Source organism: Haemaphysalis longicornis, unplaced genomic scaffold (genome assembly GCF_048455015.1).
Source record: "Haemaphysalis longicornis isolate Haplotype H1 unplaced genomic scaffold, Haemaphysalis longicornis Haplotype H1 scaffold_2, whole genome shotgun sequence".
Classification (NCBI taxonomy): Eukaryota; Metazoa; Arthropoda; class Arachnida; order Ixodida; family Ixodidae; genus Haemaphysalis; species Haemaphysalis longicornis.
Window position 1 is genome coordinate 45,370,259 of NW_027526295.1, and position 18,208 is coordinate 45,388,466.

The window sequence follows — 18,208 nt, forward strand, 5'->3', positions numbered from 1 at the left end:
AAAATACACACGTTGCAAAACAATATGTTTGTAATGTTCTAAAAAATGTTGTAACATCGGCAATATTGTTATTCTTGTTTAGGAAATTAAGAATGAGGTATCGCATACTCCTAAAGCCATAGTTTGTTCTTGTGAAGGGTAACCTGTGCTTTATTTTCTCGATTGAAAACTAATATTCATTGAAATATTTGTTTACTGAAATATCGGGATATTTGTGCGTATTCGCATGTATACTTATTATGCAAACTTGTATATATGCAGCTGCTTGTTGTTTAGTGATTCATGTGCTTCTCTACACTATGCTTCTCTACCTATTCTTTAATCCTGAATTTCAGAAACGGTATCAAACGTACCTTATTAATGCTGCAGGTGTGGGCATTCGTGAAAAATCTGATGAAAATTAAGAAGAATGAACATCATACAGAATTGAATTAGGAGTGTTTGCGGTTCGGGATATGGGGATGGGGTGAGGACTGTTAAAAGCATCGGTGTCGTCCGGCACCACGTCGTGCACAGGAGCATATTTATAACGTAGCTGTATGACAGTAGCCACACGCCGAGGGGCGTCGTTCTACCGAGTCCCATAGAACACAGTCTTACTTGGCCCTTTGAGGAGAGACTTTGGTTACAGAAAATGGCTGCAACTTTTGTTTTAGGAAATCTGCAACGTACAAAAAAAGACAGATTGGTGCGAAGATGTCTCGATTATTAGGCCGCGTTTAATTTCATTGTCACAATTATTTCATACTGACATAACTAACGTTATTGAGCTACCGTCTCCGTCAATACATGGCCCTGTACGGAAGAAGTATTCTTACAGGAAACGCCTGTAGTTCTCGTTTTACCAGAACTATCCGTTCCCCCTAAATAGATGATAATTGGCCGCTAAGACGCTTCTAACATTACTCTTTGTTTCATGTAAATACATAGCTTAAAATGAAGTTGCAGTGTTCCAGAATTTCTGTGTGTACTTAGTTTGTGAAATTCTCCAAAAGACGAGGGGGAGTGGGCGGGTGAGACAGACTTCCCCGTCTTTATTCGCTGGAATACAACTCTATCCCATCCGAATTTCATTCAGGTAATTAACTGTGGAAACGCTAAATCGTAAGTTACAAACGTGTTTTGTTTCGCCCACTTCTTAGACTGCTCCCAGTTATCTTGTTATACTTTCTACACGGTGTAATGGCACTGAATTGTCTTTGCCGACGAACCGGGAAAGGAGATGAGAAGAAGGAAAGGCACAAAATAAATATGGTAGGAAGGCGGCAGGGGTGGGGGTGGGAGGAGGGTCAAGCAGTTATAGTGTACAGATGACTCTAGGAGGGCTATCGGGGCGTAAAATACGTATTAGTGAAAACTTCAGCGGCCCGCTCCTCCCACTAACCAGACGGCAAAACTAGGTGGAGAAGCACAGGAGGGTATTTGCACTTTGAGATTCGGATTGCTCCTGAAGCTGAAATTAGAACCCCTTGGTCGTAAGTATTTTCTCGTGAGATAACATAGCTTGTACTTTCCTGTAAGTTTACTGTTTCATACTGACACATGACGAATACCGGCGTGAGAATTGGCGAAAATGAGAATGTCCTATCCTTGCTAGAGGGATCTGCAGCCATTTGTCTGAGGCCAATATCAATTAATTTGTGATCCATTTAGACTCCGCGCATTTCCGCGCGATGAATGTACCACGAAAGGGTGTACCTCATGTTTTGGGAGCTGTTACAATCTGTTACAAGAAGGATAAATCTTGGCTTTAGGAAATTGCCAAAATTAACACAGTTCAAGGAAAAATACACAATGTTAACGGCCAGTGATGATAATGCAAACAATATTTATGTGGAACTAGAATTGGTGGTCGGTACCCCTATTACGGGATGTCTGTTGAATATTCTTGACGCTCTTACTCCCCGCACGGGGCACCTTGAGTAATCTTGGGGACGGTGAGTGGCGACAACGCGTAACCCGAGCCCCCCATACCTAAGCTGTCACCTACCGTGGCTAGAAGTTGAAAGGTGAAGGTTTAGAAGCCGTGAACGGTGGCCGTCGGAGCCTTGGTCACGCTCCGGCCGATGGGCTCCCTGCCTGTCTACAAGACAGGGAGCTCCGGGACCTCTTTGACTACCAGGGTAAGGTCAAAGGAGAAAGTACCCCCGTCTCCCTGCTTTTATACTATGCCGTATGGTATTTTCAAACCCCCCCCACCCCCAACCGTGATCGGACCCCTAAAAGGGGCCGCACCGAAATATCTTTTCCTTCTTTGCCTTCTATCTCGCTCCCAAAGCCAGATAACTACCCTCGTTTTTTGATCATTGAATCTGTGGACAAATCGAAGCAGGTTTCCTCTCAATCTGTATTTCTTGTTTCTAAATACCTTGAAGGTATCATCGGCAAAGCATACGACGCCAAAAAGCTCAGAACTGGTGAAGTGCTAGTTGAAGTAAAAACTCAGCAGCAATCCACAATCCTCCTGAAACAAACCCGCATGGCAGACCTGGAGATCAGGGTCACACCCCCCCGCAGCCTCAACAGTTGTCAAGGTGTGATCTCTGAGGCAGATCTCATGTCCGAGACCGAGGCCGACCTTTTGGAAGGCTTAAGGGATCAGGGCGTCATGGCTGTAAAGCGCATATCAATACGCCGCGATGACAAACAGGTAGCAACTAGAAACATTATCTTGACCTTCGATCGATCCACCCCTCCACAATCCAGAAATTCCGGTTACATCCATTGTTCTGTCCGCCCATACATCCCGAACCCACGGCGCTGTTTCAAGTGCCAATGGTTCGGGCATGGCACAAACTCCTGCCGCGGCCGCCTTACCTGTGCAAAATGCGGCCAACATGACCACCCATCCGAAAACTGCAACACCCAGAGTTTCACCTGTGCCAACTGCCAGGGGCCTCACGCAGCGTGGTCCCGCACTTGCGAGAAATATATGCAGGAAAAGCAAACCATAAATGTAAAGGTCACAGAGAACATCACCTACCCAGAGGCGCGGAAGAGGTTCGCCTCTTTCCCTCTGGGGAGGTACGCTGACGCAGCTCGCCGGGGGGCGGAGCGGCGTCTGGTTTCGGCGGGGACCCAGTACCGCGAGTCGGACTTGGTCCCCCCCCCCCCCCTAGGTTGCCTCTGGCAGCCCAACCCGCCTCCGCACAGCTCGCTGAGCCAACAGCGGCTGTGGTGGCAACCTCTTCCGTCGGGACCGGTGCCGATCCCGTCACTGCCTCCCCATCCTCCAGTGCGTTGGAGGGTGCCATGGACACCACGGGACCCGAACCAGCTCCCACCGCCACCGCACCGCCCGTGCCACTTCTGGTGCCTCCGATACCTGCGGCGGTGGCGGGTCAAACGAAGGGACCCCGAAGGGGGGCCAAGTCCGGGGGGCCCGGTTCGACGGGCACACCCAGGACATCGGACGACGAGATGGACGTCGTGCCATTCTTGCCTGCAACGCAGCGCAAGGATCGGCCTCCGACGTCCAAGCCTATAGAAAGGCCCAAAAATCCAAATCCAAGAGTCACAGCCCCGAAAGACGACACATAAACATACACATTCGAGTAGCTCTCAGACTAAATAATGGGAAGAGAAAATATTGTTCAATGGAACTGCAGAGGCCTTCTGAATAATCTTGACGACGTGTACGGGATTCTGCATACCAATCAGCCAAGTCTAATGTGTGTTCAGGAAACACATTTGAATTCTAAACACACAAATTTCTTGAATAGTTACCCGGTATACAGGAGAGACAGGGATGGCTGTACACACTCTTCTGGCGGTGTGGTCATAATCGCCCGAAAATCCTTAGCATGCCACCCTGTCACCTTGAATACCGTCCTCGAGGCTGTAGCTATCCGCACAATAATTTTTAAAAGGTTGGTAACGGTATGCTCCATTTACATTCGTCCTGATTATGCACTTTTGAGCTATGGCTTCGAGGCGCTGGTCGACCAGCTGCCCGAACCGTACATACTAACAGGCGACCTTAATGCACACAACTCTCTTTGGGGCTCCTCCAGAACGGATGCCCGAGGTCGCCTGATAGAGAAATTCCTTACATCTTCAGGAGCATGCGTTTTCAACAATAAACAGCCTACATACTAGAACATAGGTCACAACACATACTCACATCTTGACCTGGCTATTGGTTCTGCAATACTCTTTCCACGTCTTGAGTGGGGTGTTGGCAGGGACCCATATGGTAATGACCATTTCCACACTTCATTAACGTATATAGGTACAGGCCCGAGCAGTCCATCTTGCCATAAAAGGTTTAATGAAGCAAGAGCTAACTGGAATACATTTACAGAGACATCCAAACTACACCACACATCCATAGGACACCTACACATTGAAGAAGCTACCCAACTGCTCACGGCGCACATCATCGACGCCGCCGAAAAGTCCATTCCCCACGCCTCTGGTGCCCCGCGCAACCAACGGAGGCCGTGGTTGAATGAGGACTGTAGGCGGGCGCGAGAGGCCCAGAACAAGGCGTGGGGTATCCTCCGTCGGTACCCCACGTCGGGAAACCTCCTCTTGTTCAAACGGGCCAAGGCATACGGAAAACGTGTGCGCCGTGAGGCAAAAAGAGATAGTTGGCGCTCATTCATAACATCTATAAACTCAAACACAGACACACGCAAGGTATGGACACGTATACGCAAACTCAAAGGACAACCGACACACAGCCTGCCCCTGGTCAGTACAACAGGGGACACACTGGAAGACCAGGCTGACACACTCGCACAACACTTCCAACACGTGTCCAGTTCAGCACACTACACGAACACTTTCCTGAAGTATAAAGACTCTAGTGAAAAGAAGTCCCTACACGACAACAAGTCACAGACTTCTTACAACTCCTGGTTTTCACTACATGAGCTGAGGGCTGCTCTGAGCACGTGTAAACCCTCAGCTCCAGGCCCAAACAACATTACATATACAATGATACAACACCTACACGCAGACACACTTGAAGCACTTCTACATCTATATAATAAAATATGACTTTCGGGGCACATTCCACACTCTTGGAGGGAGGCCATTGTAGTGGCTTTCTTAAAGGAGGGAAAGGACCCGTCGTCCACGTCAAGTTGCCGTCCAATAGCCCTCAAGAGCTGCCTGTGCAAGCTCTTCGAGAAGATGATCAATCGCAGGCTCGTGTACTTCCTCGAGTACAATGGTCTTCTCGAGAGCTGCCAGGCAGGCTTTAGGGTGGGGCGATCAACGAACGATCAACTGGTTGCACTTGACTGATACATGAAGGATGCCTTCGTGCATAAGCAGTACTGTTTAACTGTCTTTTTCGACCTCGAGAAGGCCTACGACACCGCTTGGCGTTATGGGATCCTTATTGACCTCAGGCCATTCGGTGTTTCGGGTAATACGTTGAATACCCTTGTTAGTTATTTGTCAGAGAGAACGTTCAGAGTAAGAGTTGGTTGTGCACTTTCAAAGGTTCACGTCCAAGAAAATGGCGTGCCGCAAGGTCGCGTGTCGAGTTGCACTGTCTTCTTAGTAAAGATGAACTCTCTTGGAAAGGCACTGCCACCAACAATCTCTTATTCTATGTATGTAGACGACGTGCAAATATCTTTTAAATCATGTAATATGTCAATATACGAACGTCAAGTCCAGCTTGGTGTCAAGAAGCTTGCCCGCTGGGCAGACAAGAATGAGTTTAAATTGAATCCTGCAAAAAGCTGCTGCGTTGTGTTCTCCAGGAAGCGCGGGGTCCATCCGGACCCAGACGTTACTCTTAATGGTGTGTCGCTTCCTGTGAACAAGGAGCACAAGTTCTTCGGTGTTGTGTTTGTATAGAAACTCACGTTCATTCCATACATCACGGAACTTAAACTTAAATGTCTGAAAACAATGAATATGCTTAAGGGTCTCTCCCATCAATCGTATGGTTCCGACAAAGAACTCCTACTACGGCTCTATACTGCTTTGGTTGGGTCTCGTTTAGACTATGGCAGTGTGGTAAATGGGTCGGCGTCTAAAACAGCGTTGCGAATGCTTGACCCAGTGCTACATTTGGGGCTACGGCTTGTGTCGGGTGCTTTTCGCACTAGCCCTGTCGAGAGTCTGTATGCCGAGTGTTATATGTGGAGCCTTGAGAACCAACGGACGTACATGGACTTGCTTTATGCGTTTAAAATTTCATCGCTGAATAACCATCCTTTTTATCCTGTCTTTAACGACACATCCACATCTGTGCTTTTTGTAAATCGCCCATCCGTTCCTCTGCCCTTTTCACTTGGAGTGAGAGAGCGAGCCTCGGATCTGAGCGCTTCGTTTTTAGATGTGTACAGATCATCCTTTTTATACATTTTACCTCCTTGGAAAGTTCGTCCTGTGTCCTCCGACCTTTCTTTTATGAAACTTGACAAAAATCGGGTACCGCGAGCTGCAATACTGCAGCACTTTCTGTCTCTGCAGTTTAAATACCCACTTGGAGAATTTTACACTGACGCGTCTAAAACCTCCACTATGGTCTCCTGCGCTGCTCATGGTCCGAATTTCAGTGCAGCCAGAACCATGAGCGTCCACACAACATTTTTTTCAGCAGAAGCATATGAAATTTTACTGATTGTACGACACATACTTGAAAATAAATTTCCGAAGTCTATCATCTACACAGATTCCTTGAGTGTTGTTCGCGCACTGTCATAGCATACACCCCTCAAAAACCACATAGTTAATCTTGTATTTAACATTATCATGTCTGTGTATGCGCAGAAGCATCAGCTGCTCCTCTGCTGCGTCCCAGGACACGTTTGGATCGCTGGGAACGAGTTGGCAGACGAGAGGGCCGCTGCTGCTGCACTCAGGAACCCTGTAGAAATAACAACCGTACCATATACAGACCTCAAGCCACACATAAGACAACACTTGCGTAGAACATGGCAAACACACTGGAGTGAACAGACAGATAACAAGTTACACGTTGTAAAACCACGCTTGGGACCATACACCACTGACACACGCAACAGACACACAGAAGTCGCCTTGGGTAGGCTGCGGATAGGGCACACCCATGCAACGCACTCGTATCTGCTGACGGGATCTTCTAGACCCCAATGCAGCAGGTTCGGTGAGGCCCTATCCGTAGTGCACATACTAATCACATGCAAGGCACTTCACACAACACGACACAAATACTTCAGAGAACTCTACAGACAACATATTCCCCTACATCCATCACTGTTTCTGGGTGACGATGCCATGTTTTCCGTGAAACGTATGTTTGAGTACTTGTCAGACGTTTAGTTTTTAAACCTCATTTCCTATCACGCATTATCAAATCTGGCCCTATACACCAGCCATCACCATTGCCGTTAATTGATTTTATTGTTATTCTGTCTTTAGTAGCCACTACTTTCTTTTAGATACTTTTGTTTGGCGCTCTTTGCCCCAGGTGGCCTTGCGCCAAAAAACTCCAATCATCATCAGCATCATTGACGCTCTTACTGTGTCGATTAGCTCGTGCTAACATTTCGGGTCGGCGTTGAGCAGCATTTCCTGAAATCGCTCAATCGTCTATTCTTTAGTCTTAGGTATTTCCGCACTGTTTTGGAAACACTGCACTATATTACATACGTCTGCCTCTATGCCCTAGTGTACGCGTTGAGGATTATAGTAGAGCCCCGCGTTTGCATAATCTATACCCGTTTGAGGCGACTGACTGAAACTGGCAGGGAGATCCATTGTTCAATTGTATGAATGGTCGTTTGATCAAGGCCTATATTTATGTCAGCCCGCACGCATACAACATGCTAGCGCTGTATATCGAGCCAGAATAAATCTATTTGGCAGTGTTAAATGGTGCGATAGTGAAGTTTGCTATCTTGAAGGTTCCTTCGCTGTTGTCTTGGAAGGTGCCTTTGTTCAGTCATAAAGGGAAGGTCAACTGAATGATTTTTTTCCTAAAATGGGACACGTAGGCTCACAGACATTACTTAGGCCAATGAACCTGTTCTTCGCGCTCGTCACCGTTGGACAATTCTTACTCTTGCTTCTTCACGTGCACATCCGCTATGTCATGGATTGTACCTTACTTATTCCAGGAATCTGTCAAACGAGTGATTTGATGAGTAAACGGAAGCCATACTGCCTGTTAGTGTATGGCGTGCATGGTACTAAAGCGCTTGCCTGTTAGGTTATTACATTTCTTTGCATTTTTACACTAAAGATATCAACAAAATCATGTGCATGGCGTCGTGAGAAGCAATTACACAAAAAGTAGGCCCGTAAGGTAAACCTCGGTTATCTTTGAACATCTGTTAAACGCTATAGGCTACCAAGCATACAGCCTATCCAAGAACTTGGAGCACGGGTGCCACGCTTCCTTCTCTGTGGGAGAGATAATACTTTTTCGGGTTCTAGAAATTGTCAGATATTCCCGACCCACTGTGCGTTTGTGAAACAATTGGACCAGGAACGAGGTCTCTTGACTGAGCTTGGGTGATCGCCGTTATACTACACTTTGTGTGATGGAATATGAAACATTAGCGCAGCGGTTAGATTGCACAAACCAAGGCGTCATGAAGGATAGCGCAACCAGTTGTGCTACTCTGAACCCAGTGGAGAACGAGTCCTCCTAAAACCAGGCTAGCTGCAGGTTGAGCATGCAGTGTTACCATCACTGTTTGAGATAGTGTTGGACTAATGGCACAGTGGCATTTCTTGTGCCCGAGAGAAAAGCAGTGTGTGCGGTTCAAAAGTGCTTAAGGGGCGGCGAAGTCATTCGGGGCCGTATATTCGGGGCAAGAGCGATCGTTGTAAGCAATGTACAGAAACATCTCTGCATGATGTCATACCAGTTGACAAAATGCCATTGTTGCAGCCACAGGATTATATTTACGTGTGTCGGTCATCACGGCGGGTGCTTTTAGGTCCAACGTGCTGCAGATGCTCCTCCGCGCCAGGCTTGACTGGAATAAATGGTGCCGGTACGTAGCAGACGGTTCGCTTAATGACGTCGTTAAGGCGAGACCGCACCGGCCGCACATTGCAAAAGTCGCCCTGTGCGCTTTCGCTGGGCCCCTTGGTTGAGGAGCAGCGTGACCAAAGTGAAGCTCTCGTCCAACATCTGTGCTTGGGATTTTTGCGCAGCATGGCCAGTGAGAGCTTTTGAATACGCCACGGCAGCCCCGCAGAAGAGGGAGCAGTGCGCAGTGTCAGACGGCGTGCTTGAGGCAGCCTTTCGTAAAGGCACAACACCCCGCCGCCGGCTGCTTACCTTAGCGGCGACTGTGAAGCAAGCGTAGTCAAATAACACAAGTGACCATCACAGAGTAGAGGCGTAACATATGAAGCATGAGTGAAACAATTTTTTGTGCACTAAGAGTGTTGTACTGGCTGCGGTTAAGTAAAGGAACCGTATACCAGTATCTGACAGCAGGGAATTTCGGTGCGCGTACATCGTAAACACAGGGCAAACTGGCAAGACAACGAATGAAATAACAAAACAACAGGGGTCTCATTCACAACGACCACTGCATATTAGAGCTTTGGTCGGGTAAATTTTGTGCCTTTTATTTGCATTGTGTTGACGGTAAAATGTTGCGTACCTTCACGTGATCTGTTCCCGTGCCCCAGGCTCCGTGGACTTTCAAAGAGTTTGTGCCTCTCACTACAGGCGGACGTATTGACCACGCTCACCACACCACCCGGGCTGGTCTCGCGATGGAAGAAGCTCTAGAATTGGATCGAGCTGTGGACGACACTGTGGACAAGTTCGCCGGTTCCGGAGACACGCTCGTCGTCGTGACCGCTGATCATTCGCACGTGTTCTCCATCGGTGGACTCAACACGCCACGAGGGAAAAACATACTGGGTACGTGTGCAGCCGTTGTTAGATTGATCTAGAAATATTAAGAACGCGGCTTGTCTTGTAAACGAGCAGAAAGTAGCTACCGCGGCCGTAGAGGCTGCAATTTGATAACAACTAGTCCCTGTGCTCGATACAATTTTCTCCTGTCTAACGGCTGACATGCCTATTTAGCAATTACGTTCGGTGCTATCGACACGGTGTGACCGTAAACCGTTAGGCTTTAAGGAGTAACCATGCATTTTGTGGTTTGAAAAGACATATCCAAATGCGAATGACCCTGAAGACAATACAATGATACTGGACGGCGGTAACGTTCAAGGTTGCGGGTCAGAACTTTTCAGAAGGTGAATAGGGAAGTAGAATGACAACGTGAGTGAACCTGAATGACAAAGTGATTTGCTGTATAAAATGAAGTTCTAGAAATCTGGGAGATGGATTACTCAGGATCCAAACTCTCAGGGCTGTCAGAAAAAAATATGGAGTCTATTGATAGCAGATCAGTACGAGGAACCATATGAAGGTATCATATGAAGGTATCACCTAATTACGGTCAGCACTACAGTGTACGGTAAGATAAGCATTCCATCGTGGACGACCGAGCCTAAACAGTTTCTGAGGCATTTACAAGAACCATTTTGATTGAAATGAAACTTTTACAATTAAGAGATTACAGAGCAGATATCAGGTAAGAATAACTTGCGCTCCCATAGAAAAAATGTTAACAAAAAGTAGCATGAGATTTGATTAAGTGGCTTCTTTTTTTGTAGCCTTGCAACTTGTGACGATATAGAAAAATGCATGCTGATGAAGTCATAAAGACGTTTTGCTTTCGTATTCCTTATCTATAATACCATGCATATGTCAATAATACAGCAAGCTATTGGTCCACATCACCTATAAAGTCAATGCTACTAATATGAGTGAGCAACCTGAGCCATTAGTGCGCCCGCAAACACATCTGGAATTCCTAAAACGATTTGTGACGCTGGAGAGAAAAGAATTTTGACAAACGTCTTATGGGAAAAAAGAAGTAGGACACCTACACAAAACTTATATAGAAAATGCAAAACATGTCCAATCTCCGAATGTACTCGCGGATTGTCACTGTTGTCGTTTTCGTTTGACCTCTGCATTTTCCTGCGTTCGCAATGTGTTGCGGCAGCGCCCTACGATGGCTAGTTTTAGTTGATTCCGCAGGACGGCGAAAATGTTGTATGAAAAGCAGAAAGCCGCATATCTAGGATAAAATTTTAGCTACGAAACACAGCGACTATTGTTTTTCTACAGCATTGAAGTAGAGTCAATCCAGCATGGCGAAATTCCCAAGAGTCGGGCAACATAAATATATGGGAGCGGGGATAAACCACAGAAGATGAAACTGTTTGAAACAGGAGTATAAATATCTGAAAATGGGTATAAACGACAACAAAAATCTTTGAAAACTAACAAGAACCAGAGCTTTGTGGGGAAGTATTTAAAAAATGATGGGTATGTGTCCTCTCTGGAATGGAAGCAGAAACGATACGGCACATAGTGTGGGATTCTGATTGCATATCTCCCAATCTAGAAATTTTGAGCCGGCTCACGAAATTTTGTAACGCATATTTGAAATTTGTCAACTTTCGGAGCCATCCACCGTAACGTAGGAAGGATAACTGTCGTTCGCTATATAGTACGTATTTTGTTGGTCTAGATGGCGATTTTTAGACCCCTGCAGGGGTGCAAAACCACGTCGTATGTCCGAGGAAGATTGCGGCGCTCCCTTCTTCCACGCGGGCTTGCAGGCGCAGGAAACAGGACGATTTTGCGCATTTTCGGTAGATTGTTTACGACATAAGTAATAGCAGCAACTCAGAATAAAGCCAGTACTCCAACATAGACATACAGCTATCGCACCTAAGTTATCAGAGTGATGATGAAGGAAACCAGTCTGCAACATCAGCGGCCGTTAATCGCCAGGTTTAGGTCTCACCTGCCGGTTTATTTAGCGTGCTACGTAGCCATTTCGGTCTGTTTATCGGCGTGGAGCATGTTCGTATCTAATCTATTGAGTTTCCATATCCCTTCGACAAGCGTTACTTCAAAGTTGTCAACAAAGGTTGGTGGTTCGCGCGAGGGCACTCCGGCCTTGAGCTTTGCAGCGGCATTCGTCGTTTCGAGAGCCATCGATGTGCTCAAGCTTTCTTCACTACTCAAGTGGTTAATAATTATCTTTACAAACACCGATAAATTATTCCTAGAACAGGGAAACTGGTGGATAATGGAAAGAAGTTACACCGGCGGAGACGCTGAAGTTCATCCGCGTCCTATATGAGGATCGTAGACGTACCACAACTTTACCGGCGCTGGAATGGCTCGAAGTTTCTTTCTGGGCTTCTTCCGCTTAATATTAGGCCAAAAATTTGTCCCTGGAATGGCTTTAATATTGTGAACAACTTGGACCTCGCTGTTCACACTAAAGATGGCTGCAATGTCTTTTTGTGTTTTACCCAGCGGGACTCCTTTGCCCAGTGGCGTGCCGAGCTATAAAGGAGGTTATTTCCTTGCCTAGGAAAGTACTGTCATAAAGACGTTTATGTGTGCTAAGGATTTTGCTGATCAGCATAAATGTATTTTAATTATTTCAAACATACGAAAAGCTTCTTTTCAGACATGCGCCTATCTTTGGCAATTTTAATGGAGTTAGCAATGTACACTTGACGAATTATAGTTTTGTTATTCACTGCTTTGAATAACAATATAAGCAAAAAGCAGACCCTTTTAGATATACTCTGATTTGCCCTTAGTATTTTTGCTCCAAACCGTTTTTTAGTAACAATGTTTACTCTAACCGACCGCAAAAGTTTTCTCCCCAAAGTTCTAAAGCGCTATCAGGTGAATTTCTGTAGCTAAAAAGCGCTCCAGTTGCGGCTTTCAGTTATACTCAGAGTGTTGATTATAAATGCTAAAACTGTTGTGTGTTTCAAAATGCTTTAAAAAAGTATTCAGAAATTGTAATCATTTTGTATAAAATTACAAAAAATTTGCTTTTGCTAATTTAAATTTGTCATCAGGCTCATTACGTTGCTAAGCATAATATTTAAAACACATCTATTGTGCTTTATTTCTAGAAGATTAATATATTTTTGAGCCCAACAGGTATTGTACAAAAGATGTTTTACTGGAATGGACAACAAACGATACTTTTCCCTCCATATGGGAATAGTTATGCCCGAATGTTTCAAGGTGCGCAGGAGCACAAAACTTCAAGTCTCCTTGAGGTGACTGAAATGGGCATCGAACGCTGGTAAAAGAAGAAAAGAAAGGCGTTGGTTTAGCTGTCATCTTTAAGGTTCAAAATGTATTTGAGCCCTGCGCCAAATAACAATGTAACAATTAAACCAGTACTCCATCCAACATTGATATGTTAAATTTTGTTTTGACATTACCCACGCTCTCACCTTGTTACAAAGGTGATACCATTAACAATCAGTCAAACCAAAGCAGACATTTTGCAGAAACGTGCATAGTTCGTTGCTGAATTTTGCTTCAATAATTAGCTGGCTAAAGGCACTTGCGTAGACATCGGCAGATACCCGTGAACTGATTTCTAAGACACCGGCAGCGACGCATTCTTTAGAAGGCGTTTATTCAGCTAGAGCCGTGAAGGTGCCGAGAGTGTTAGGAATGCGTGCTATTCTGGCAATAGGGATGTCCAGGGTTGGATTTCCTCTCTGACCTACATTTGTGTAATTTCCGGTCAATAATTTCGTGTCAGCCCAACCACATTGCCTCACGTTTTTTTTTAATTTGTTTTACCACTGTGCAGTTTTTCGCTCATTCCTTCGGGCCAACTTGTTTGACATTTGTTGGGAATGACGAGTTGGGATTTTAGAACAAGAAAGCTAATTAATTTATCGGAGCAATAAATTGCCTCTCCAGCCGAAATACCCTCTCCCCCACCCGCCGGTCTGGAAGGCGCGTTTGTGTGTATGTCTTTGTCGCATTGATTTCTTGCTGTGCAATACAGCCAACTCTAGAACACACAGGCTGTGCTAAAATGCGGGAGGACCGTGCTTGCCTTGCGGGAAAGCCCATCAGTACACGTGATGCGGGTGTTGTTGCCAGTCAATACAGATTTGGCATCAGAAATCACGCATGCGCACACACTGCTGTGGGCTATGAGCCACAAATCTGTTGTGCCATCCTGCTGCGCATGCGCTGTGTGAGCTGTCTTCACCGACCTTTTGACGGTCCTCTGTTGTGTCTTGTCGTTTGACCCTCTGCTCTCGGCGTTCGCGGTCTACTATTGCTCCTTCTCCCGCGTTTGTCATCTCTTTCTCGAGAACACGTGCGAGCATCAGACATTTTCAAATCTTCACACGCCCACAGGTTATCTGCCGTAGGCGAGCCTAATGTTTGCGCGCTAGAAGGAGAAACAAAACTTAGAAAAGCGCTAAATGAGCTGCGTGTGCGATAAAAAAAATTTTAGAAAAGAATTCATCGGCCGTTTGACTCTGTGAATGCCGCTGACCAGTCAAGCTATACTGGTGACCCGATGGTACTTCAGTACGACAGTATTTGAATAACATTTTCCACGCCGTTTGGAAATAACCCCACAACATCTTAAAGTGCAGAGGTGCGCTGCCTGACACCAAAACGTGTGGCGAATAGGAAAAAGACACAGGAGCTGACGAGGTGAGGCGTAAACTAGCAATGGTTTATTATCACGAAAAAGGGGGTGTTCATGTGTCTTTTTCCTGGTTCTCGCACGTTTTCGTGTCAGGCAGCGCACCTCTGCACTTTAAGATGTTGAAGGACCACCAACTCGCCGGCACCCAAGCCTTGCTGGCACCCCACACACAAGCTTTTGCGCATGCGCACTGCATGACTCAGAGAGCATCCTGCTCGCTGACAGATTTTGCCCTATTCATAGCCAGGCTCGCTTTAAAACGTTATGCGAATGGCCAAAGATTTAAATGGCATAGAGTCTATGGAGACATTTATATTTCAAGGTGGAGAAATGGGTATGTTCACCTGATGGGTATGTTCACTATGTAGCGGACGGTGGAGCTCCTATTACTTTCCTTCAATTCGGATTGGTCGGCGACTTTCATCTCATCGCAGCGGTCCCCTTTAGCCGATCACTTGGATGCGTTGTTTTCATTCATGGAGTCATCTCATTCCTGTGGTGATCTTTGTGTTGTTTCCTCTGGGAAACGTCCATTGCAGTTGGGTGCAATATGTGCATTGCTGTGCTGCAGGTGTGGCCGGTGCCTCAGACGTAGACCAGAAGTCCTACACTGTTCTCGCCTACGGCAACGGCCCTAGCGTGGGCGTGGACCGAGAGAATATCACCGAGGAAGAAACAAGTGAGTTAATGGTGCAGTTGTGGTACGGGCGGCCACAGCTAGATTCATAAGAGCGCTGTCTAGAGATATTTTACATGTTTGCTTTTTTACCTAGAATAAGTAGCCTTTGGTAATTCAGACAAATCAATTATTGGAGCATTAATGGGGTATTTTCGCGAAAATAGTTCGGTACTAAAACCCTCGTCAGAATTCGCGCTACAAAAAATCAACGTTACCCTCGTAGTGGAAATAACAAAATCAAACCGAGAGATGTACATGAATGATTGAAATAAATTGGCGAAACTATATTTAAACAGATACACTAGTACGCATCCACACCCTAGCTTGTTCACAGTAGCTTTTGTAGGCGCTAGCCAAATGTATATAATAGTCTCTAGGACACCATAGTTGGACAGCGAGAGAGTGTCAGCCCAGTAAGGTTTTTGGACACTTTTTGTTGTACAGTTTGACTGTCTCGACATTTCTTCGTAGTTTCTGTGCTGGTTATTCTAACAGCGCAAGCACATGAATAGCGACCGATGTGTTATTCTGACAAAAACTAACATCCATGCGGCTCTCCTGCTACGATATTTTCTGCGCGTGCGTGTGGGACGTTCACATTTGCAACACTTAACAAGGGAAAATGCGTACCCTGTATAAACTCAACAGACGGCTCCTTACTGCGAGTCAGTAAATTACAGTGCGAATAAAAATGATTTCGGCTTAGTTAGGCGAGAATAGCTCGATTAGAGCACGTCACCTATATTGGGTTATCATTTATAGCTGAAAAAAAACAGCCCAGACGCCAGTTGTATGAAAACCTAACAAACGCTGCGTACCGGTAGGGAGGAACAATTGGGGCATGCAGTAGGCAGAGTAGACCGGCCGCCCAGTAAGTTAAGAAAGAATACCCTGTAAGATTACTGGTTTAAGGCACTAATACCAGTCACACTAGCCAAACTGATCATGAAGAACATGGTAGCAAAAGCAGTTAGCTCCTTTTCGCCGCGACCAAAGCTTTTTCTTTGCAACGGGTAGCATTTCCCTTGTATAGTAAAAGCTTCAGCAATTCGAAACTGGTAGCAGCACTAGACATCACAATTTCTATTATCTATGTCCCAGTTAGGTAGCGAGAAAAAAGTGAACTGTAGCGCTCCCTTAGGATCCCGACGTACAGTCGTCGCTACCCCCAGTATTATTAGCTTAGCTGGCCAGCCACAAAGGAGTCCCGTATGATTTCGGACCTTCGAAGAAACGGCTACCTGATCACCTTCATCCGATCCATCGCGCGGAACTCCGAGACCGAAAGTGCAAAAGTCTCAGAAAACATCGACTGGCATACGCGCGAGCAGACAGCAAATGACAAACAAGATTCCTGGTGTCCTGTACAAATTATCTGCGCCGACTGCCCCTGCTTACACATTGGGAAGAGACAACAAAATAGCGGATTAGGCAGCACAAAACTACTTCCAGAGGCGAGGCAAATATAGAAGCGCCGTCGCCAGGCACTGTAGCACGTCCAAAACGTAATTACGCAAGACTTCCAAAACAAGACACCCATTCTTGAAAGCGAAACTAATTTGGAAATGACTGCTACTTGAGCCTAGGCGTATTCGAAGAACCACACGGAACCTAAATTGTTCATGTATAACTCTTCCCATTGCGCATATGAATGGATGGCGGCCTACAGCGAGGGCTTTGTGAATGACCATTCGCGCTAAAGAATAACAGATCCGTCACATCATGTGATGCACCTATCAGAAAGCAACCATTGTGCTTCCAAAACGTCGTGTGTTCTTCGTTTTTACATTGACTGCAGTCTGCAGTTTGATTTCCCAGTCATACCTTCCCGACCATACACACATTTGTCACCGCATAGCGAAGTCAATGACGGAAATAGTTAATACGGACGTGACAACTAATCGTAGTGTTGGAAAACGCGAATGTGTTCATTGCACAGTGAAAGCAAAAGGAAGGAAGCTATTCTGTCCTTCAGATTGTGTCTTCGTAGGTAGAGCAAGCGCAGACCGTCGTATGGAAAATAAATCCAAGTCGTTGTTTTTGGTAGCTGCTGAAATACTTCCAAACTGGAGTTTTCTCTTTCACCGGAGCAGCTTTGTGCTCTGAGAAAACTGTATAGCCTTCCAGCGCGCTTGGAACAAATTTCAGTATCAACGCTTTCTCTTTTCAGCCTCCCTGAACTATACGCAACAGGCGGCTTACCCGAAGTGGCTCGAGACGCACGGCGGAGAAGACGTGGCCGTGTTTGCCATCGGGCCATGGGCGCACCTGTTCACAGGAGTGCACGACCAGACATTCATTCCCCATGCTATGGCATACGCGGCCTGCATAGGGCAGTTCGCGGGAGATAAGTGCCACGCAAGAACAAATGATTTCAGGAGACGGTGATCATCTGTAGTAGCGTAAGCGACACAATTGGCAATGAAGCGCAGTCAGCAATAGTGCGAAATTGTTCAAGACAAAGTTCGCTTGTTTGTGTTAGCCAAGAGACCTTTGCGCCGCCGTAAGAAACTATTCTAAGAACCAACAATTATTTCAAAGAGCGTTCAAATAACTCGAAGCTGTGACATTTACCACAGCGTGACGCCGTTCGTCAGAATCGACGAAATCTTTCCGCATTACTCAAAAGCGTGGAATAAATAAACTTTCTCTTGAGCAACCTACAGACGACACTGTTTCAAGGTTGACAGTGTTATGTGTAATGAGTGCAACACCAATGGTGGCACACATTGATTCCAGGTTTTCTGGGTAATGCCATGTATTGAATCCATGTTTTGCGGATACGAAAACCGCTACTATTATATTCTTTTGGCAGACAATCGTGCCAGGCTGACCGAAAAATCCGGGTTATCCGTTACAAGTTTTCAAGTTGAGAGAGCGCTACGTTACGAAATATTAGAGAATATATCGCATGTGACCAGCTTTGTGTAACTCCTACGGCAATATGGAGTTAAAGTAGGAATCGTGCCATTCCTAACAACCATCGTTTGGTGTCAGCAGTGGCTTGGGTTTGGGCTAGTTG

The 18,208-nt window shown here is 46.0% G+C and overlaps 1 protein-coding gene across 1 annotated transcript in view; it reads left to right on the forward strand.

Annotated features, from left to right (window-relative positions):
- The window catches only part of LOC144167938 (alkaline phosphatase-like), a 23,019-nt gene extending 5,155 nt beyond the window's left edge, over positions 1 to 17,864 (forward strand). Inside the window, exons 2-4 of the mRNA XM_077697060.1 lie at positions 9,601 to 9,838; positions 15,079 to 15,186; positions 17,357 to 17,864. Of these exons, the coding sequence (XP_077553186.1) occupies positions 9,601 to 9,838; positions 15,079 to 15,186; positions 17,357 to 17,574 (564 nt within the window). The 3' untranslated portion in view covers positions 17,575 to 17,864. The remainder of the gene's footprint in view (positions 1 to 9,600; positions 9,839 to 15,078; positions 15,187 to 17,356) is intronic.
- Positions 17,865 to 18,208: the final 344 nt, after the last annotated feature.